The sequence below is a fragment of the Phoenix dactylifera genome, chromosome 7 (genome assembly GCF_051530095.1).
Source record: "Phoenix dactylifera cultivar Ajwa chromosome 7, Ajwa_hap1_PhDact_Kaust_v1.1, whole genome shotgun sequence".
NCBI lineage: Eukaryota > Viridiplantae > Streptophyta > Magnoliopsida > Arecales > Arecaceae > Phoenix > Phoenix dactylifera.
The window spans coordinates 9,533,696-9,557,939 of NC_143196.1; the positions used below are offsets into that span (position 1 = coordinate 9,533,696).

Here is a 24,244-nt window from a genome sequence, read left to right on the forward strand (position 1 = left end):
CAGAGGTATTTATGCTACCAATAAACTAAGATGCTAACCAATACCAAAAGGCATGTAGCATTCACAACAGCAATTACAATTGCACACTGGAAGAACTAACGATATATACAGTAGCCAAGAAACCGGAGGAGCCTAAGATCTTACACTGCCTGACCAACCATCATCTTGAAAAGCATACACCGAGACGGACAAATAGCTAATCCAATGCTACTCTCAAGCCTCAGCAATCAACAACCCTTTCACTTCACCTCACCATTTATCAGTGCGGTGATGGATGAGATGGTACGCAGGAGAGACCCCCTGAACCACCGATCCCACGGACCAGCGGGGAGTGGCACGCACTCGCGCGGCGGCGCTTGGAAGAAGCACTTCCCTTTCATTCCAAAACCAATCAAGGAACTGAAATCGTGTCACCAAGCCTCTAGCTATTCAGAAGTAGGAAAAACCCAAAAATACAAAATCTATTTTTATTTAAACGCCTCAAATACCATCACAAGTTGAAGATAACATGCACATAGGTAGAGAACCTTAAAATAGCATTAACCTGTCATAAATAACAAAAAAAAAGCGAAAGAAAAGCACACATCAAGAGTCCATTCCGCCTAGTAAATGAGTCCTATGAACTAGTTTCAAAATTTACGCACAAGATAGAAGGAAACATCTCCAGAAACCTAAGCTTCCACTCTCTCAGTGTTGTCTTCAAGAACAATTGCCTTATTTGGCTTGGCGAGAAGGTCGGTGTACTCCTGGAATGGAGACTTGGTGAAGCGAGTCTCCCTCCAGAAGTCAGGAGTCAGGAACCCATACGTCTTCATCAGACAGTCAAATGTAGCCTGCAAGAAATCAGCACATGCATCACAACTCAGGAGCTCGCCTACAAAAGTTAGACTGCAGATGTGTAATTGAGACACCAGGAAATGGCCGTGCCTGAGTGACAGGCTAGGCATGTTCCTTGGCACTACAACCAGCATAGAGAGCTAGTCCACACAAGCTCAAAAACAAGGGCAAATACGTTTTCATTTTAAGCCATGCAAAATCAGGGTTGCTAAATTAGTACTGCAACAGGACTGCAATCTGATGGTGTGATGCATGTATGGAACCCCATCCCATCTTCATAGGCACTCTTCCTCGAGTGACCTCTTGCTGTAAAGACTACCCCTTCCCTACAGTGATTTCTGACATCTCTTCCCAGTGACCTCTTACATTCAGCAATTCGGTAAATTTCAAAGATCTTTTCCTGGTGACTTCTTATGTTTAGCGATTTGGTAAATATTAAGGTAATTCTAGTCATTGCCAGCTCAAAGCACCAAATATACACCCCCAAAAAAAAAAGAACACTGACAACCCATTTTTCTCTCTTTTAAGACTAACATTGGGGACACCATCAACCATTTGAAAGAAATGTTGCGAGAACAATAATAAAAATGCTGGGCTATTTGCAGGTTTGATTTTAATCTAACTCTCATTCGAGAATAAAAAACAGCGCATATAACACTAGTGGGTGGTAAAGTAGGTTAAGATTGACCACAGATGCTTATGCACCTCTTATCCATTCAAAGAGAGTAATACATTACAAGTAAGAAAACAGTCAAACATAGTAGTATATACTTAAAATTGAAGATGACTATTAAGTAATCATGCAAACTACCTTGTAAGCAGGAAACTGTAGGAAGTACTATATTGAATTATTGAATCATGGTTAGGTTAAAGAGCGCAAATATAGATCAAACAATTGGTTTGTTGGTAGAGCTACCATTTTACTATGCACATCTCAATATGTTTCCAATAAAAGAATACTTTTATAACTTGCTTTAAAAAAGCACGGAGATGCACTGAACAAAGAATGTACAGTCATATTGCTGAATCTTGTTTTTGAATTTTAAAGAATCTAAAGTAGTTGGAAAGAGATGATGGAAGGAGCTGTTCTTAGCCATGGTAGAAAGAAATGAAACTCTATCACAGCTCCTTGCATCTCTGCTTCTAAAGATGAAGAAAGGCACAAGTATATTACTTCAAAGTTTTAGCAAATCTTGAACATTGCATCAATATTTATTGATAGATATCTGTGCTTTACATTAATAACCTTCATCATGACAACTAAGAATAAAACAATACCTTTACTTTATGAGGCTTCTATTGAGCAGCAAGAAAATTCAACTTTTAACCATAATTTATGCTATATAGAACTTGCTTGCAGATTCACATGGTCTTGAATCTAATTTGCAACCAAATTCAGGTCACAACACCTCTGAAAATTCTTAAGAAAACTGAGACCAGAAATCACAGCATATGTTCATCATGACAGAAGAGAATACTTAAGCCAGTGGAATACTAATTCAGAAATAATGAAAAAAATTAATTAATTAATTAATTCTTACAACATCTTTATCCTCCTTGAGCTCTCAAATTTCTTAATATCCATGGATTAAGGTATGCATGGGTGCTGTACAGCATTGGCCTTGCAAGCAAAAGACAGGCATGCCATACAGTGCACACTATCATGTAGATCATGTTAGTTCATACAGAGCTGCATCAGAACGTAATGGGCCATGCCAGTACCATATGCAGACCATAAACTGTACATGTAAACATTGTTTTTGCTCTTTAAAGATTAAAATTCTTGTTTTGGGGCTTTTCTTCTTTCTTAGTGGCTAGAAATCATGGGCACTTCAAATTGCACATCATGTTCATAACGTATACCTATCAAACACTGATGTTTGTTAGACACCTTTAGGATGCATGTTGGACACTGATTTTTTTATTAAAGAATGTCAGATGCTAAGTGTACTAATTTTCAAAATTTAAAATACACTTTAAATACTTTCTAGATACACCTGAGATACTTCTCAAAACCTCTAATGATGAAGGGAAGGTCTTTTCCCTTCTTCTTTGTTGGTGAATGTTGACCTTTTATTGATGAAGGTTAATTTTGGAGCTTGCAATGTAAAAATTATTTCATGGAGTATGGATTATGATCTTATTAATTAAAGTGACAATGAAATGATGGGGCTTGTGGTTGTTAATGCTATTATATAGTGGGGACTATTTTATTTTGATAACTAACAATGCTTTGTAGATGCTTAATATATATTAATCATTTGTCATATCATAGCCATATTGTGTCCTGTGTTTTCAAGATTTGCCACACTAATGTATTTGTATCGGGTTGTAGCCATATCTCATACCCATATCCATGTGACATAGATTATTGGTTTTTTAAGTGTCAGGAGAGCATTCCCACTAGCCAGTCCTACATATTTAAGCCAAATGGAGAACCTCAGCCAGAGAAAGAGCATGAACCATCATACATCAACAGATTTGAGCTACCGCATCAAGATGAGAACATTCATTACCATTTCTTCATTATCATTAGGAAGATCCAAATTTTATTATTTCTTTCAAAGTTTAGATGGTTAAAATCCACAGCTAATAGGATGAGGTTACATGAATATTAACTTGTTCTATAATATTTGTCTAAATATGTTAAGAACATTACTTTTGGGTTACCCATTTTATTCATTCTATTATCAACTATTTTATTTGTTCCAAAATTGGTTATTTAATAAAACACATATTAATTGTTTCTTTCCTGCCAATGTACTAATACGGTATTGGTGCATACCACATTACTTCAAAAAATAAGTCAATATGCATACATGTCATGATTATTGGAAGCAAGACTCTACATACTGCTATTAGTATTTATTCTTTTTTTCCAAAAAACAACTCTTAACCAGTTACCAAGACATTTAAATTGGCCTAAGCAGCAATAAAATAAGTATGCATAACACGGATGATCCAAATGTAGCATACCAATAAAGAAAACAACATTCTTTTGCATGCCAATCAATGCCATGCACTAGATAGTGTTGCACATGGCATGCGTTGTTCAAGTATATTGCCAGCACAGACACTTGAAAGCTTTGCCTCTTCACAGTACAAACCCACTTAAGTAATGGTCCTGGGTACTGTGCAAAAATTTTCTCCAAAAGAAAGAAATGGAAAAGACTTCCTGTATGTTCTTGATTGTTATGTACCTAAGGCTGTGCAGCTAAGGTAGCTTTCGGCCATCAAACTTTAGCTTGCATCCATGCACCTGCATGTTTCCTCTCTTCTAGTTCAACCAACAAAGATATCATATTCTTCTGTATGCAGAATTTTAAGTGTCTGATACATCTTAGCAATTAAGATGAAGCCCTCACCACCTAAAACTAGGTAAAAAAGGTAAAATAAGTTCAACATGGCTTTCAATTTCAACCCTCTTCTAGTCCATTTGATCCTCCCACTGGTCCTCCGGCATGAAAGAAAAAAGAACATGTAACCGACTTCATGCCTCTCCCAAGAAACAGTAAAATTACATAAACAGAAAAAGGATTCATGCCAATCCTCCTACATCTATGTGATACATTAAGATTAAAATTAGCATCTTTCTCCCCTGCAGCCTTGGTCACAGGAGCACTACAGCAATCAAAATCAAAAGCATATAATATTTATAATCATCTTAGTGAGAAAAATGCATCAATACGGTATAAAAGATAACGAACCAACCACCAGGCATCTGAAACTCCATATGCCAAAACCAACTCAACAGGTACTCAAGATAAACAATTGGCTCAATCAAAGAAGATACATCAACATAGACTGTAACACTAAACAGAATAACTAAAGCAATGCCCAGAGTAACAAGAAAAGTGATTCCAAATATAAATTTACAATTTTAATCATTTTTTTAATCTATTTATGCAAACGCATGTCACAAAAAAAAAATACGTTAACCAACTTCCTGATAGATTTGGTTAAAAACAACTTATAATACTGTTCCATCTAAATGTAATTGCAATCGATCAAAACAGCTAATTAACAATTTCACAAGATAAATAAATGCAAATAAGTAAAAGAAACACGTACAATCCAATGTGACAAATAATAATTCTAATTGAAAGAAAAAGAAGAAAAACACGGACCTTGACGAAGTTGCCGAGTGTCTTGGTGGATCCGCGGGTGGAGGTGAAGACATCCTCGATCCCAGCGAACTGCAGCACCTTCTTGGGCACACGAGCAGCGACGATCCCTGCACCACGGGGCGCGGGCACCATGCGGACGGTGACGGAGCCACACTTGCCGGTGACCTTGCACGGCACGGTGTGGGGCTTGCCGATCTTGTTCCCCCAGTATCCCCGCCTGACGGGGATGACGGAGAGCTTGGCGAGGATGATGGAGCCCCGGATGGCGGTGGCAACCTCCTTGGAGCACTTGACGCCGAGGCCGACGTGGCCATTGCCGTCGCCGACGACGACGAAGGCCTTAAAGCGGGTGCGCTGCCCGGCGCGGGTCTGCTTCTGGACGGGCATGATCTTCATCACTTCATCCTTGAGCTGGGGGCCGAGGAGGGTGTCCACAATCTGGTGCTCCTTCACGGGGAGAGAGTGGAGATAGATCTGCTCCAGGCTCTGGATCCGGCCCTCCTTCACCAACCGCCCGAGCTTCGTCACGGGGACCCACTTCTCCTCCTCATCGCGCCGCCCACCTCGGCGGCCACCGCGGCGATCGCCGCGGCCGCGGCCGCGGTCGCCCCGGCCCCGGCCGAAGCCGCGGCCGAACCCGCCCCTCTCTCCGCCTCTCTCCGCCATGAATGATCTGTAGCTAGAAGTATTAGGGCTCGTAGGTGGTGGCGATGGCGATGGCGCTGGAGAGGGTGGCGGCGGGAAAGGATAGAGAGCGGATGTTATTGGAGATGGATTGGTTTATAGATGGGAATAGGATAGGATGGGAACCCTAGGCTTTTGGTATTTGATGACCATACGGTTTCCTTACCCCGCTATCAGGTGGTTCACTTCTATCTATAATTCTGTTTCTCTATTATCGGCGCTAGTGGAAGATAAGAAATAAAATATAACGAGATTAATAGGTGATGTCAGTATGTCACTGCATTTGGTTTGCGGAAAAATAGAGGGAGGTAAGCATGGTCAGGGGGGCGTTATATTTGGTGAAAGTTTTTAAAGAGAAAAAAATATCTTATGAGAATAAAATTTTTATATTTTATAAAAGGAAAAAACCATATGGGATATATAAAAGTTATTTTCTTACTAACTAAAAATTATTATATATTTTTTCAAAAATACTTGATAGAATTAGATAAAATATTTTTTTATTAAGAGCATAGATATATTTTATACAGTTTTCTCAAAAAAAGTAAATTCTAAACTAAATATAAGCCACCCTATAATTGCTACTTGTTTATGGTCAATCAAATATATAAAAATTATTTTTTTAAGTATTTGTACCCAAGCATTAGGTTTCTAAAAAAATTATTTCAACGAGAAAAAAAAGTTTGTGAAAACCAAGCCGGTCCTAGATGCCTAAATCAATATGAGTATAGAGCATTATATAACAAAACATACTGTAGTAGTATGATAAAAAATTGTTTTGTATAAATAAGACTATGTTACCATATCATATGTTGTGTTGCATTATATAATGGTAGTACATGTTATATTTCATAATATTAATATCAGAAAATATCTAATCGCAAATTATCGATACAATTATCATTTATATTTATATTTTATGTAACATATCATTATGAATTATATTTTGCAATGTATGTAATCAACTATTTTATTTAAACACCATCAAGTTTTGCTTTAATTAAATATAATATCTAATTTACTATATAAATCAAACTATATTTATTAAAGGACATTATGGCATCTTGGGCCTTGAATACCGATTCGAAAAGGTAAACTTTATATTTACTTCCACGAGTATACATTGATTCATGAAAAAATACTATTGATGCCCAAATTTTATCCGACCATTTTCTAATTATCTAGAGGCACGAAGGATACATATAAGTCTGCTTGGTCCATGATGGCAGAAAATGGAACACGGAACACCAATCCACCATAAAGAATCATGGATCTACATGCAAAGAGAACATAAAAGCCCACCAAGTGGCTCAAGCTAGGTCTCATCCGATACTTAAGTCAAGTGGTGCTTTGAAATAATAGTGAAAAATAACAAAAGAAGATATAATGAAAAGCATCGAAGTAGAGTGATCTCCTTAGATTATTAAGCCTTAAGTGCCTAACCTAAAGTGCTCGGCCAAGAGTGCTTGGCCTAGAGTACTTGGCATGGGAGCTCGATCTGGAGTGCCCGGCCTGAGAGCTCGATCTGGAGTACCTGGCCTGGGAGCTGGATCTACAACATGTCTGATGATTGTCCATGATCAGCATTACCAATAGTGTTGGTGAGAGTAAAGACAGAGGGATAGGGGAAAAATGGAGAGAGAGATGCGACACACTGTACAAGTGTGCAAAGGTAATGAAATAGGATGGTGACTCGTTTACAGGGAATGGGTGGAGAGTGCCTGGCAATAGTATGCAGGAACGACCAGATCATTGTGGTAGGCTACGATGATATGCGCACACGCGCCCATGCGGCTGAGAGAGAGAGAGAGAGAGAGAGAGAGAGAGAGAGGGGCAAGCGGGAAAGGAGCCAATAAAACCATTAAACAAGGGGGAGAGGGGCAGGTGGGAGGGCGAGGGATTTATGGCACTGGTTAATAAACATAGATATATCATACGATATTAATGTCGCATATCATATATACCATCCTTGGTATAAGCAAGACAATGGACGTTTTATCCAACCAGAGCCCTGCTTAAAACCAGGTCTAAGGATCTCAGAACAACGAGGACCAAGCTACTCAGAAATCCTCGCCCAAGTGGGCCAAGACCGTCCAACAATTGGACTAGACTGACAGGGCGAAGTGGGTTACATGAGTTGAACCATTATATTCCAAAACCAAAAAGGATAACAAATCCTTTTCCGGCTCGATTGTGTATGCGCTGTCCATTGAAGTTTTCTTCACACATCTCTTTGCGGACTATCAATCAACAAACTTTGGTTTCATGGCAGCCATCTACAACCAGATTTCTTGAAGATAAACTTCGATGGACAGCGCATACACAATCGAGACGGAAAAGGATTTGTTATCCGGAATTACGAAGGTCGAGCTTTGTTAGCAGCCTCAATTCCCCTGCGGCCAACCTCTATTCCAGTAGTAGAGCAGCCATTCGGGTCTTTCAGACCGATCCTTTGGTTTTGGAAGGAGATTCTGCGATGGGGATTTCTTGGATAAATGGAGAAACTTTTTCACATCCGGCAATCCGGATTATCAAAACCATCGCAGGAACTCTTCTAAGTTTTTCCTGCAACCATATTCTCAGAGAAGGGAATCGAGTGGTGGATTGTTTGGCGAAGGAAGCTTCTATGACCCAGACGGAAAGGTTCAGAACTAGTGAGCTGCCTCCAGATCTTGCCCGCTTAGTAGTTGCGGATGCATCTGCTACAACCTTCAGACATCTTTAATCTCGTCTGTTTTACCACAAAAAAAGGAAAAAAAAGAACAAAAAAAAAAAAACCATTTCGAGTGGGTTCGAGCAGGATTAATCCGAATTAGAAAATGCCACCAATAAATAACGTGGAAAACAACTAAAATAGTACCAGATGTAACTATATACAGAGGACTTCCAAGTTGTGCAAACGGTAAGTGGGAGATACGCCAAGTCTCATGCTCCACAACAAACATTACTTATGGCAGCAGATCATTATTTTTATAGTGAAGGCAGCAAACAATTATTACACTAATTAAATTAGACATTAGATCAGCTTTCCAAGTTGAGAAGTCTCCAAATACCTGGTGAACTGGAATATAATGGTTCAACTCATATAGCGATCAGGCAAACCAAATTGTCACCTGTTTGTCCAGTAAATAGATTTCTTTCAAGGAACCATAGGTCACAATTGCCGAGTCAGTAAGATCAAACAATCATGTTTCTGCCATCAGTTTTCTCATCATGTGATGAGAAGTCTACAGAATTATAAACAATACTTGAATATTCACAAATGATCATAAGTGACAACTTTATCTAGCAGAAAAAGTATACTATTGATTTCTGTTCATCATTCACCACTGTATTAGAATTACACAACGCCACCTTCTAAATTATGCCCCATTTCCCTTCCCTGCTTAAATAAGGAGCTGTCTATAAAATGCATCCTCATTTGCAACTCCAGCAATGTCTGCGTATATTACAATAAACCTCAGGAAAACTAGTAAGGGGCTGATAAGGGCTTTCCCTTCGTGAGAATTACAAGGTGATGGAACTATTAAGTTCCAACATGTTGCTATTTATGGAAGTTCAGAGGCATCCCTGACAGACTAATAAAAAGACCATTGATTCTTGAAAAATGAAAAGAACAGATGATACAATTAATGATTACAACAACTGGGAGCCGCTTGGTACTTAAGACTTTTCAGCACAAGTTGGTGGTTCTCAATATTCAACTATATCAAGACGGATCAACCCCTACATGAACAGCTGCACCAGAGAGAATTAAACATGAATAGCTCCAATTTTCCAATGTTTCCATACCTGGCAAGTTGAATTTTCTCCCACAACAATGCATCAATCACCAGGTAAATTTTCACGTTTTGGTCTTTTTTTGCTTTTGAGAAATGAGACGAATCCCCTGCCTTCCAAGCAACAAGGTTTTAGATCTTCCATCATCAAAACAGATTGACAAAGATGACGTGCCTAGGTTGATATCTGAAACCACTCCTTGATGCCTACACAAGATTTATCAGACATCAATGTCGTCTCTACAAGTTGAGCATCTTTTCAGTCTACAGAACCCTTCATTGAATGTTAATATTGGCTGGAACAGGAGGATGATCATCATTCGGCAAGATTAATATTACAGAACTGGAATGTTCACTTATAATATTCATCGAGCAAGTAAAATATTTAAAAGCTAACTGAAGCCTTGATGCAGAGAAACAATACTTTAGGATCAATAAAGCATGTTAACCCTTTGAGAGATATCAGTGTTGTTGCAATCTTATCAGCACAAATCAGTTAGCAAACCAGAACTGCGGATCATAGAAACAAATGATAAATTAGTATTTGCATTTTAAATTACCTATACAGGAAGTATTTGTTCATGTTTGCCTGAGTGTGAAAAAGTGAGGCAAGACTGAAGGAGGGAGGGGTGGGGGTGTTTAATTTGAGCTAATATAGAATGCTTAGAGTGAAAAACTAACCACGAATTGTCGGATGATTGATGAACTTCAACTCTCTTTCCAATTGCATCCTTGCCTAGCTTCTGCAATATCCAATTTGCGTCCATGGCTTCATCCATTGGATTCTCCCGATGCAGCTGTCGATAGTTCTCATCATCTTCTACACTGACCTTTTCTGCTGAAGATCTCTTTCTTTTTGATCTCTGCCCTTTGACAGAGTTCACTTCCTCTCCCTGTGGGGCCCAAGAGCTCCGCTGTTCAAAAGATGGATTCTTGAACTTCAACTTCAGCAATGGCTTTGGGTGAGTGAAGGAATTAACAGGTGTATCTGCAGGTTGCTTCTTTTGTAGAACCACATCATTTGTTAGTGCCAGAGTCTCTGCTGCAGGGCCTTCTTCTGTGTTCCTTTTTCCTACTACAAGAGGGCTTCTGGATGCCGTAGTAAGTTCACAAGCTTCGCCAATGCCACTGTTATTTTTTCCTTGCCTTTCATAAACTTTTCGAAGCTTTATAACATTTTTTTCTTTGAATCCATGCTTTGAGCTTCTTGTGAAGCATAAATTATCAAGTTTAGCTCCTGAAATTACCAAGGAACATTTGTTAATTTGACATATTCATGCAAGCAGATAATTATCTGAATAGACCCTGATGTGCTAAGCCTGTAAGTCATATAATCCAAAACAGGAGTAATAAGTCATACAAGATTGCTATCCTATAAGATGTTCACCAAATGTTGAGACGGATTAACACTCGTAGAAAGCATCAGCCATCATAAGAACACGTACCTTTTCCACCATCAGATCTGACAGTTCCACCATGATCATCAAGCATATGATTCTCATTATCTTTTGTTCTCTGCTGGCTGGTATCCTCACCGCCTGTACGTATTAAAAAGTGTGGCCAAGCTAATCAATACTAAGAAAGGAAGAAAGCATGTTTCTCCAATCAATAATTTAAAACAAAATCACATAACAAGAACAGCTGATAAAGCTGCAATCAAATACAGTACAGGAAGCCACTAAAAGTGGGGAAAGAACTATCCAGACAAACAAGGAAAATTTGACACCTGTTAAACATTCTCTTGCAATAAAGGTTTCAGGTTCAAGATCAGCATGCATCCAACACAAGCTGACTATGTAATTGATCATTTAGTCGTACCCTTGAACCCAAACCGTGCTGCTTTAGTTTGGAATACCAGCATATCAGGATGCTTTAGGTTAAAAAAATAATAATAATATAATTTATTTGGTTTTGCTTACTGGGGTAGGATGGTTATCAGTGTCCTTGTTTGGTCTTGGTGCTTCATTTGGTAAAAGGAAATTGTGAGTTTTACAAATGATTGCATCATAAATTTTGACTTTCAGATACAACGGCTCACTCCACTAAATTATTGTCCAAGTTTTGCCTCATCCTTTTTGGATTGTAGGTTTGCACTAGATACTATTTAGGCCTTAAGCAAGATCCTGCAATTATGGATATGTCAAGGTGAAAACATCAAAAAGCAGCAAAAGAAAGGTAGTAATAATTCCATTGTCATGGTAAGCCACTAAAATTTCTTGGAGAAGGCCTTTGTATGGATAAACCACACTCATCAACTTAATCCAGTTTTTCTCAATAATTTGTGATGGCAAGGAGCTCATGGATGGATAATTTAATAACAAAGAAGTGAATTTGCCAGCTGTATTTCAATGTTATTTGTTTGAGAAACTTTAAGGAAGGCCCAACATAAGACCAAGTTGACAGTGTGCAAAGCCAAAGAGTGGTAAGGATATTAAAATTCTAAATGAATAGGACTCATCACTGATCTATGACAAATACCATGAATATGAAGACTTGTGGTAATGAGAGCACTTGGGGTTCACACAAGACAAACTTAGATGTTCACGCTCAGCCCATAACATGAAACAGGAAATCAAATTCAAGCTAGCTAAGTTTGAGAACATATGTTCAAGTTCAGCTCCTTTGTGAATTGAGCAAAGTTTTTTTGCAAGCCAACGTGTATCCAGGCTTAGGTCTTTTCCAAATCAAACTTTAAAAGACATTTGAGCTTGGCACATTTCCTAGATGAATGAACCCAAATGAATCAGGGATCAAGCCCAGTCCAAGCTGTTCATGAACAGGAAATCAAACCAATGTCAAACAATGATCTAGAATTCCTTCTCCAAAAGCAAGCCAAACCACAGCCAAAAAGAAGGGGGGAGAGGGAGGGAGAGGGCAGATGTGTGAGGTGTGCACCATCAGTCTGCAATGCACATAGAGATTTAACACTTGGAGCAAAACAGGACTGACCAACCATTAAAGTTTTCCAGAGTGCAGCACCATGAAATTAACATATTGTCCAGTAGAGTAACCATATATATAGTTCAATCAAGTAACATTACCTAGTATATAAATGTTATTTAACCACATAAGTCATCAGAATAAGCCTAGTATCATTGGGTTGCTATTCCTGTGTTTTTCCAGTATAAGGTTTTGGAAAGTCAGAAAGCTCAAGAACAGTTCTCCCATAGTCAGGACTTTCTAGACCTTTCATGACATGGAACAAGTGGGCAATGATTAAGGAAAGAAATTGGTTGAACAGGCATGAGAAAGCACATAATTCCTAGTGTAAGCAGGTTTGAGAGTTTATTAATACTTGCTTGCTTTTTGCAGAAATTACATACTTTTTGTACCAGAAGAAGTAGGATAGCAAATAGTAAGTTGCAAAGGTAACTAACAAGTTCCTTAAAAAGGAAAAGGTACAGAACAAGTTGTATAGTTGAATCTTGGTTTACATTTTTTAATTTCTTTTTTGCAAAAATTAGATTTTTTTAATTTAATCTAAGCTTTAAATAAGGTTGACTTTAGGGCTAAGATACTTTCTAAAACTAATTTATAACATCTCAATGATCTCATTGCTTTCTCCTTAGTCCATCCTTTTTCCTTTATGGAGCTTTAGAGTTCTATGTTGCCGCAAATAATATAATGAGAAGATGCGAAACATAGGCAGAAAAAAGGATATTTGGATCCAAAATATAAGGAACCATGTTAAAAATCTGGGCACACTTTGGCAAGGAACATCAACTGAAGAATGCATGAAAAAGTTCAACAAACCTAAGAGGTACATACAAAGGTCAAGGGAACGGTGAAGCCTTTTAAATTATAACCGCTAAGCAAACAAATTTAGCAGATCTAGAATTCAATATTTAGAATCATTTAATTATGAGGTGACAATTCAACTGAATATACTAATGTCTAGTTCATGAAGCTAAATGATATGATGTTTATATCTTCGACCAAAACAGAAAGCAAGGTTATTCTGAAGGATAGTTCACAATGAAACAATGAATATTAAATTGTTTTAGGTTTTGACATATGGGACATATTTTATAGATGCTCCTACATAAGATCATAATCTTTATGACAAGATAGACGTGGAAAGAACTTATGGGAAAAGAAAAGGCCATGGGAATGAAATGATTGTCAGCTAATTAAATTTTTATTGAGAACCAATGTTGTTTTCTAAAAAATTCTCACAACCCTAAACAAGTAAAGCAAGAAGTATCAGCTAAACACAACATGTTTTACAAGCAAGGTAGGAATTGGAAAAGAATTGATGTAAACACTCACAATATAGGCAACACAAACATGGAAATAAATAAGGTGATTGACAATCTAAAACTGCCAACTAATTAACAGCAATACGCACAAAAAATTCAAATAGGTGAATTCAAATATGTGAACAACTATGTTACCTTGATACAAGTGCTTTAATTCTTTCTAGAATGTATGCACTTGGATTACAACTTTGTGCCATGCGCTTCCAACAAAAGTCACCAGTATGGTCAGGTGTGTCATAATGACAATGCACTTACCTCTTCATGGCTGATTGTCACTAGACTATTCTTATATTAATAAAAAAAAAAGATGAAGCCTCCATGAATAAACTTGTACCACATAAAGCCAAAACTATAACTTCTTAAACCTAATCGGTTTGCAACTTGGTTGATAAAATATCATGCTATGCAGAGCCACATCAGTCGTGCCAAGGACCATGGCAAACAAAACAACTTTGTGCCAACCTACAATTGAACGTGTTGATGCATACTAGAGTGGCATGCACTGGCATGAGCAAGCACACGTCACACTAGGGTATACACCTTGTACTGTGTCTGTGCGTCAGTAACATGGTACATACTATATAATTTGCCTTGACACAATATAGTGCTTCAATTTATGTTCTTAACCAACTAGAACTACCAATATCATATCCAAATTTCATAGATGATGCTCAAAAGAATTCAAGAAGGTGAAAAAAATATATGAAGGTTGTTGGAGACTTAATGTGTACAATTATTTAATTGGAAACAATTGAGTGCTTATCATGGAGCCTAATAGACAATAAATTAGTATGTGGAGATAGAGAAAGAGACTTCCCAGTTTAGTGCAGCAATTCTTGGGACACTTAATGGTACCTGCAAATACATATGTGACCACCTGGCCAACACACAAGGCCTAGGTGGTCATCAATATGGCCAATTTGCATAACTATCAGTCAGGAAGTCACAAAAGGCTTGCAACCCCCATACTCAAAGCAATATTCATACTAGTCATCTCAGTGGGTGACGAAGACAAAGACGAACCAAGATCTTAGTTTACCTTGGCTTGGGATGAAGATGGGAATATTTGAAAAGATCAAAGATTTTGCAACATGTTGACTCATATTTTAGGATCAAGTTATCAAAATCTCGGCTGATTTGAAAATCCATGATTAGAAATTATTTTAAGGCATTAATATTTATTTTTTAAATCAAAATCTCAGATCGTATTGTAAATCCAATATTAGCAATTACTTCAAGGCATGAATATTGATTTATTTTTGTCAAAGAAAGTAAGAAAAGTGTGATGCATGACATACTAGGAGATGGCTTGCTTTGCATAAATGGGCCAAACAGATGATGAAAATCATGGAAATAAAGAGACTAGAGAGGAGAGAAGAGAAAAGAAGAGAAAAGAAGATAAGAGAGAGAGAGAGAGAGAGAGAGAGAGAAAGAGGAGAGTGAGAGGGAGATAAGAGAGAGGCATACTAGAGGGGAGGAAAGAAACCACTTTCTTTCTCAACAAAACAAACTCATAAGCTACGACTCATCACCATTCTTTCACTATCCAATGAACCACATATATATACCACTTCTAAACTAACTAACAAATAGAATAAAAAAAGAAACAAGTGTGCCTAAACCAATATATTAAAAAAGAAGCACCTTGAGAACCAAGCAACTTGTATATCAAGTAACTTAAGGGCCAAGTAACCTTACTTCATATATCTAAAACAAATATAAATTTACTTTATGATAATATTTGGAACGTCAAATAACTTTGATGCTCCAATATATTCTATTGATGCTCCTAGAAGTTAGATGAGGGCTTAGATTATCAAAATAGGAAATTTGCTCCATGATCCAATGTCATTACAAAACATAGATCAATATGTTGATATCACATCACTTGATATATTAGGATTCATCTATTTTCATCCATCAAGAAATAGAGGCCAAGATCATCTATCTCTTATATCAGGGGGTGCCCAATAAAACAATACTTGTACAAATCAAGATCCCAACCACGGTGAAAAGCGCAGCGGTACTCCACCTCCACCACATCTTCTCCACATCATTCTCACCATCCTCTTGTCTCCTCCCCATCCCACATCATTCTGATTATCCATTTGTCAACTGCACCTCCCCTTATCCTCCTATTTCTCCTACTTCACTTCGACCACCTCTCTCTCCCACTCCCATCCTCTTCCTTCCCTACAACCATATACCACCTAGGCATTACACTATACCCAAACCACCCACATGTCACAGTCACTCTTTGAAACCTTGCATGGATCATGGATGAACATTTAAAGAAAGTTGATGTTGCTATGATCTTATAGAACTACAATCATTTTTACTATTTTAAATTCATTTTTTAAACTACTTGACCCAAACTCCTAACCATGTGCCATTTTTTGCAAGAAATGAAGATAATCAACCTCATTCAATTACCTTCGATTAGTGCTAAACAACACAGGATTATAGCTTCCCAAAACAAACTTAGTCGCCATATATGTTCTTTTACTTCGATGCTTAAATCAATGCAGTCATGCCTTGTAGTAATACTACAAATATTTGAAGTTTTGAACTACCAGAAATGAAAAGCCTTTAGAAAAGGATAGCTTCACCAATTTCATCTTTTGGATCTAGTTGTCCTCAAACAAGATTAGATGTTGCTCATTAACTAAACTTATAATGGGAACAATAAGTGTTTATTTTAAAGAAAGACATCACTCAAGATTTTACTTCAAAATGAGGTAATACACCTAAATAGATAAGGATATATAAATGTGTCCTTAATGACTGCAGATATTAAGATAAGAGTTGTTGAACTTGCCAAAAAGAGACCTTATCTGCTAGATAATGCAAATAAATCTTACCAAACCTTTCATAGTAGCATTTGTACTTTATTACATCCCGTGATCTACAAAATTGCTCTTAACAAGCTTTTTTTTATCTCATATAACCCTTACCTATCTGTATTATCTTTACATTGTTGTTTGGAAGAATGACTAGCGGTCATAGACTCAGAGGCCTGTATCTTTCCAAAATCCTCTACTCCAGATGAGGGATCAACTTTCAGAATTTCAATTCATCTTCTCATTGATGACCACTTCCCAACTTCCTCCAAAATCATTTCAAAATCCAGGTTGGTTTACGCTAGTTCCCACTAACAAGCACATAAGTTCCATATGCTTCAACTGATGTTTGTCGCAAGTTACAACTGTACTTCTCCAACTCTAACAAAACACACATCAAATCAGAAATCACCCATCTTTTTGAAGCTCAACTATTTTTAAGCCACAATCAATTATTTTGACTGGGATGTATGTTCTTATATCCTACCCTGCAGATTGCAAACCTGTAGAAGCAACAAAGCTGCAGGTTAACAGTGAGATCCCCATCTGCCACATTTGGTCTATATTATTTGCGTATCCATCTCCAGAATTATGCAATATCAACTGTTTTTTCACATTGACAAATTATTTTGCTATGCAACACCTATGCTAAATCTCAAACAGTAAACTAAATTACTTCGCTGGTAGCATTTAAATTGTTGCTTCTGATTCCTTGACAAGATGGAATAATAGCTAGCACACTTAGTCTTAAACTTAAGTTTCCACATTACCTAGCAGTCTGGTATTCATCATGTTCTTATTTTCCAACAATCAACTTCTTTGCCGCCTAAAAGGCCTTACTGCTCTAAAAGGAATTCCTTCAAAATGCATAAAATTTCAGTATAATTATTAGAAACCCAGCTCAAATTCCTTTTTCCTTAATTTATGAACTCTATCTGCACTCATCGTTCTTTGTTACTGGAATTCTGAAACCGTGTGCCTGGCAATAACATTTTCATTTTCTTCATATTAGACCAGTATTGCTGTCTAACTCAGGAACTGCTATACCATAACCCACTTGTGTTAAAAGCTAACTGCAAATTATTATGAGAAATCATAATTGAAATTTATACAATTTTCCCACCGTTTTGATTGCTACAATTACATATAAAATATATCTTGTTTCTGATATTTTTCCCTAAAGTCCTTTCATCAGTACATAAAAAATTGCAGATAAAAAAAGAACACATTTTATATTATATATAACATTAAAAATTTTGTAGACACATTGTTGAATGGATTCCCTATAACAAGACTTGTGATCTTTCCTCTTTGTCACGACCATTGCCATGTCTATAGAAATATTAGGAGTTCCACGCTAGTTGCATTATCTTAAACTGTGTAACTGCCAGTGCAGCTTCCATTCCTTCCAACCAATTTTATGTTTTATAACAGGCCCCTATCTCCCCAAAGTCATCGCTACCTGGAATTTGGCACCAATCCATAGAGAAACACTACAAGGCTAAACTCAAACACAAATGTCTCAATCTCTGATGGTTAGAATCATGGTCTGCCGTACCGGTCGGTACGGGTCGGTACCGGCCGGTACATACCGGTACCGAACCCTACTGATACGGTACAGCTACATATTTCGGTACCAAATCGTACCGACCGGTACCGGCATGTACTGGTGCGTACCGACCCGTACCGACCTGGTACCGACCCAGTACCGACCCATACCGACCAATCCGTACCGGCTCCAAATTTTTTTTAGCTTTTAGCCCCATCGGTACAGTACCGGTTCGGCTCGGTTTGGTTCCGGTACCAATGCCTACCGGTACGTCGGTACAATCGGTACCGCGTACCTTGGTTAGAATTTTAGTCATTAAACCAATTTATGTAGAACTATAGTGCCATTTCAAGAAATGAGTGTGCAAAATGACACATGAATGAGAACTGGTAGAGTGTTAGATAAAGCTTATATTGTAGGAAATGAAAATCCATGGACCGAATATGCAACAAACTACTATGAGAACATGTGGAAAAGCATAGGAAATCACTGAAAAATAGTGTACAATTGTCTCTTTATGATTTTTTTACATATTTAAACTTGCTTCAGACCAGTTTCCTTTGATTCTGGATTTTCTTTTCTTTCCCTTGCTTCTTCATTTTCAGGGATTCTCCTATGAGCTTCTCACGTGATGCTACTAGTATGGTGAACATAATTCCTGGCAACTATCTGGTATAATGAGTTAAGGTTGAGTCATATTACAAACATATGCATTCATTGTTAAGCCACAACACAGTCAAAAGGAAATCAGGAATACCAAGTAAAATATCAAAAGTCTAGTTGAGACTTCATCATGATTTGCTGCCATTTCAAATTCCAACAAGCAAATATGCAATGGACACGCATTCATCAGAAATCTAAAAAATGTTCTGGTATTTAGTCTGTTGGTGGTCAAGTCAAGATGTTATATGTACATATGCAGATACAATTTACAAGAACATGTGTTGGTCTACACACTAAATATTATTCTTTGGTAAAAGATTTAACTGCTCGAAAATAAATGATGGGCCATTGAAATTCGAAATGCATACCATAGATCATGATTTAAACTATCAAATTCAAAGGTGTTTGGACACCAAAAATCACATATTTTGGATGTCTCTAACCTATGCATCCAGTGACTGAATAATGGATAGATTTTGAGGGATGATATGAAGTTTTGTTATGATATAATAGTCAAATCTATTGAATTCAATCCATACATGTTTTACAATGCATCAACCAAGATCGATGATGTGGATTTTTAATTTATATGCCCTATCATATATTTAGCATATCACAATTGGGGCCATGCATTTTTTCACCCACTTGACCCAAAAGTGAGAGACCATTAAAATTTTAAGTTTTGGTTTTTAAGTATTTATAATGGTGAAATCATGATAAATACTGTAGATCTTCAATTTGTATAACCCATCACTGATTTTGAAAAATTAAATCCTTCACCAAATATTTAACATTTAGTGTAACTCTACCCAGCATAATTATATATAGGGTAGACAGTTAAGTGGATTGCTTTTGAGAGCATTGGATCCCAAAAGCTTCTCCATTGTCTACCGTTGAAACAACTTTAGATCCATGGAAGATAGTTTCTGAAAATGCCCAATCTACCCTCTACCTTTCTTTTTGGCTCTTGCTTGATCAACACCCCACCCATCTTCTTCTTCCTTCACTTGCCCTACACCCGCAAGTACCAACTAAGTTCTCATTCCAGGAGCTCCTCTCAATTTCTCCCTTTATCTTCACTTGTACATTCCTACAAGGTAAGCCATCTCTTTAATGGACTCTTCTCTATCTCCATTGCTCTCTCTACTGGCCAAGCTGACACTCCAGTTCCTCCCTCCATGTTGCTGCTCTCTAAACCACCTAACTGGCGGCTGGAGATAGTGATGAACATGAGTAATCGGTCAAACAAAGTTGGTGGTGATGATGGGTTGGCTTGGGCTAACCATATCGATCCAGCTATGACTATTTAAGTGAGAAGGCAATTGTCGGGCGATGGGGCATTTGCAATCATAAATAGCAGTAGTTACTTGGCCAAGGGGCTAACACGGAGAGGACCAAAACAAAGGGGCACTATGGTGCAGCAATTGGCCTAACTGAGTGCCGACAGACAGCAAGCTATGATAGTGGTCAGCAGCAGAGAAAGTGGGATTGGAGAAAAGAAAGAATCCCAATATGGATGGGGTCAAACCACAAGAGATGAAAGATATTTCTAAAATTTTGAAAAGACTTTCTTTTTTATCTTCTTTGCTTTGCATATGCCATATGATCCATCCAAATTAAACCTAACAATAAAAGATTGAGAATGATTTGGGATCAAATACTCTCAAAAGCAACTAATCTGTGTAAGCCAATAACTACAATTGGCTTACAAAAATTCATCACAAGACTATCTACAATTGCATCAGTAAACATACAAAAATGAGATAAAAGTTCAGATGTCATTGCCTTTAAATATGTATGGAAAGAAAATATGAAAATATTTCTTTTTTCTAACATTTAGTAACCAAAAACTAAAATGGAAATTGAATCTTAGTAAGCCAATAACTATTTTCAACATGAGGAATATATGTTAACAGAAAGCTGATTGAGCTGTAGTACTAAATCAATTTTTATTCCAACCAGATAAAAATAACCATTATCAATTGAAGACTCATAAGATATGAGAGCATAAGCATTTCATCAACCAAAGACATTTGCAATAGTTATGTCAAACTTATTGATCTGAAATCTGAATGGAGATTCAGGTTCATGATACAGGTCATTTGTCATTCCAATCAGTTATAAAGCATGTTCAACAATCAGAAACTAGTAGCAAGTTAAATTGTCCTTTGACAGCTTTTGACAGCTTTCTAGACATGTTTCTGGTGCAAAGAAACTGTATTAATGCACAAAGGCACTAACGCGGAAAAGTAGGCACTAAATATGAAAATATGAGTAACTACAACACACTGTCTGAATTCCATCATTTTTATTAACCCAAGAAAGGCAATCACATCACATAGGGTCTATTCAGAACCACCCCACCCACCCTATTTTCCCTCCGATGCGGAAAGGCAAAAAGAGAATAAAATGAGAAAACAAAGCTGCCCATCAATCACCAAGCCCAATTTTTAAGGACCACAAATCCTTTTCAAATTGATTTCTGCAATCCTGGGAAAAAATCAAGAGGGAGAAATATCAACAAGCTTCTTTGATACAGCGTCCTTTGCCTCAAATAGGAACTATATTACCCATCAGAGGTTATAGCACAGACAGGGGCTTTGAGCATCCAAACAGCGCCATACACTAATCCAAATAAAGTAATTTCCAAGATACGGCATATAAATTTCACCCACAATAAAGAAATAAAAGCAAATGAACAGTTGAAGGGTAAAAAGATGTACCATTGAAGGAAGCTAGATCTTGATCTCTATGGCAGCTGGAAGTTTCAGATCTCGGAGATCCAGACACATTTCTATTTCTTGAACCAATATGAATAACTAACTTGGTACCTCTCACACTCTCACTTTTGCTCACATTTTTAATGCCACATTCTTTGAAATGCAAACTTTGCAATTTTCCACCCTTAATTTTTACTTTGGGTTCTGTATCAGCATCGTGCACCGCAACTTCATTGGTAAAGCTGTTGTTATGAGTACCCATTTGATTATCACAGAATTTCATACCATTATCAACAGTACTTCTGGTCATGGAAGATGAAATGATTTCTGGCCCATTAGTTCTTAATGAATTCATGTCATCAATCTTTTGATCTCTGAAAGTACGATCAAATGATCTTGCCTCATGCTGCCTTTCAATATTTTGATATGTTTCTTCTGGTTTACCAACAAAATTTAATTGATATCCTTTCTTCTTTACATACTTCTTATTCAATGTTGAATTCTTGGAAATGCTCTTTCCAAGTTCTTTAAAATTCTTCAACGGTTTGTCACTGATACCTTTAACAGAGAACTTAAGGGTCCTCCCACTATCATCTTTTAGTATGACTGGACCAGCGTTTTCATCATATGAATAGGGAGACAGGGACAATATTTCTTCTTGAGATGGCAATCCAGCAGCAGCCCTCAAGCTTGCAATTTGATCACAGTCAACTATGTCTCTCCTCCTCCAAAGTTCCCGGACAGCATCATCTATATCCTTAACCTGGTAATTGTGAAACATTTCACTTATAATATCACATTGCCATAAAATATATCCCCTAAAATATAGGGAACAGAAAATAACACCTGGTAGCAGTTGCCACGGCATGCAGCACATTTATAGTACAGATTCTGATCTGCTTGGAACTGCTGATATTTTTCATCACTGCATAAGATGTAGAAAAGAAAAGATTAAGAATATAGTTTAATGTGTGATGAGAAGAACAGAAACTCCTTTTTTCCATGAAAGAAGAATCAGATGATCAACTAGCTTTAAATGTAAATTAGAAAGCAAAGAAAAGATCTTCTAAGAGAATAGCATTTGTAAGTCACAGGCAGTTTATTGGTCAGAAAATGTGGCAAGACAAGGCATGATTCCATAAATACAGAGAAGGATCATGTCAGCATCAAATGACCAGCAGTTTTATATTAAACAATAAAACAGAAAAATAGGGAACAAATTATTGCAAGGATTAAGGAGATTGTTTAGCAATTGAAGATAAATGTAGTATAAAGACTGTAGAAGGAATCTTGCACAAGCTAAGGTATCAATAGTAGATAACTTTTACTATCCTAGAAAATATCCTTTTAACTATATAAATGTTTCGACATCTCCTCCTGCAATGCAAACTTCTGATTTTTTTTATTCACAAATCACTCCCATTCATAAAATATTTCTTTCCCTGTTGATCCATGGCAAAACTTAACCCTTGGGATTGTCAACTATTGAGGGAGATCCATGGATCACATCACCCAGAATCTATATCTGAAGAATAAATACTAAGGATTTGCAGGGAGAAATTCAAGATCAGCAGATTCCCATTTATGCAGCTAAAAGAGATCAGCAAGCCCATAACCCAGAATGCTAAATCCAACATAGGATAACAGATATCAAGGATAATCGAAGAAAAAAAGCAAGACCAAATCCCGATATCTTTTCAAAAAACTAAAAAAGGACAGAATCAGAGAGAAGGGAGAAGGGCAGTGGCAAGTGGGACTGAGTTGCACTGAGAACAAAAACTGGATTTAGAAACCATAGGCATCCAAAATAACCATAACTATCAAGCCATGCCCCAGCTATTTGGGATTGACTTCCCAAAGGCTTTCTGGGTTTCCAATCACCATGCCTTTACTAGCTAACTCAGGTCTACATGGAGTTGGACCAAGACCTCAATGGTCCACTTCCAAAGCCGGAACTTCCCACAGCTCAAAAACTTAAGACCACTCTAGCAAAGCATCAAAAAGCCACATGAATAGCTCCTCGACAGACTTAACCTAGAAGTCAATCACCAGCTATGGTCATCAGCAAGTTCTGGAATGCCCTAAGTATTATGCTCCATCCTCCAACAGAAGCACTTCAATGTAGTTGACTCAAGTACAGGCATAGAGATGGCAAAGTTGAACTTCTCTACTTTATATAACACATGCAGACTGCTTGTTCAACAATGTCTGATTACGTGCTAACTTTGAAGAGCAACGGTTGCAGGATCATAGGTTGAATGATTTATGATTTTGTTTTGAGATGTAAACCTTGGTTTCATAGTTGAAAGAATTCCAAATCAACAATGTTCGATCTATATGCATTTATTTTGAGAAAATCTACATGCATCTAGTGATTCAGAAATATAATTATCGGACCTTATGGAAGTAGAGGAGCCTTGATCTTAGATTATGCTCTTATGTTGCAAATAACTCACACTAGTTGTGCAATCCCACTATCAAATTATCATTCAATCAGATGCTCCAACCTATCCCAACATGAGCTCCTTGGGATCAAATAGTGCAAGTGCTTAACCAACTAGTTGCCTCTTGCCTCGAGCAAACCTTCCCTGATGGAACAATATCGCTAGCTTATGTTGCCAATGTGAGAATGTCAAAAATTATACTAACCAAGGTATGTTGAACCAGTACCGAAAGCCGTACCAGTCGTTGATCGGGTTGGTTCAGCATGTTCAGTACCGAGCCGGTACCGGAAGAGCCCAACCGGAGCCGGAGAAGAAAAACAGCAAGCGAGCGGGGGAGGGAGG

General features: G+C 37.5%; 2 protein-coding genes across 4 annotated transcripts in view; both read right to left on the reverse strand.

Moving 5' to 3' along the window:
* Positions 1 to 453: 453 nt before the first annotated feature.
* On the reverse strand, positions 454 to 5,769 carry LOC120108935 (uncharacterized). The gene is made up of 2 exons (XM_039122649.3): positions 4,965 to 5,769; positions 454 to 833 (listed from the first exon to the last, which is right to left on the reverse strand). Exons 1-2 carry the CDS (start codon positions 5,628 to 5,630, stop codon positions 672 to 674), a joined length of 828 nt encoding a protein of 275 aa, XP_038978577.1. The 5' UTR covers positions 5,631 to 5,769; the 3' UTR covers positions 454 to 671.
* Positions 5,770 to 8,934: 3,165 nt separating this feature from the next.
* LOC120103723 (uncharacterized) overlaps positions 8,935 to 24,244 on the reverse strand; it is a 47,366-nt gene continuing 32,056 nt past the window's right edge. For 2 of the 3 annotated variants that reach the window (XM_039122648.3, XM_089924283.1), the window contains 5 exons: positions 22,305 to 22,383; positions 21,462 to 22,221; positions 10,873 to 10,965; positions 10,109 to 10,664; positions 8,935 to 9,937 (listed from right to left, as the gene is read on the reverse strand). In XM_039122648.3, coding sequence (XP_038978576.3) covers positions 9,910 to 9,937; positions 10,109 to 10,664; positions 10,873 to 10,965; positions 21,462 to 22,221; positions 22,305 to 22,383 — 1,516 coding nt within the window. In that variant the 3' untranslated portion in view covers positions 8,935 to 9,909. The remainder of the gene's footprint in view (positions 9,938 to 10,108; positions 10,665 to 10,872; positions 10,966 to 21,461; positions 22,222 to 22,304; positions 22,384 to 24,244) is intronic. The other variant, XM_039122647.3, reaches the window with a different exon arrangement.

Bases quoted from the DNA above. Each gene is read 5' to 3' on its own strand.
- LOC120108935 (XM_039122649.3), bottom strand. From the start codon at position 5,630: ATGGCGGAGAGAGGCGGAGAGAGGGGCGGGTTCGGCCGCGGCTTCGGC. The intron at 834-4,964 runs GTCCGTGTTTTT...GATTTCTTGCAG, and splicing joins CACTCGGCAACTTCGTCAAG to GCTACATTTGACTGTCTGAT.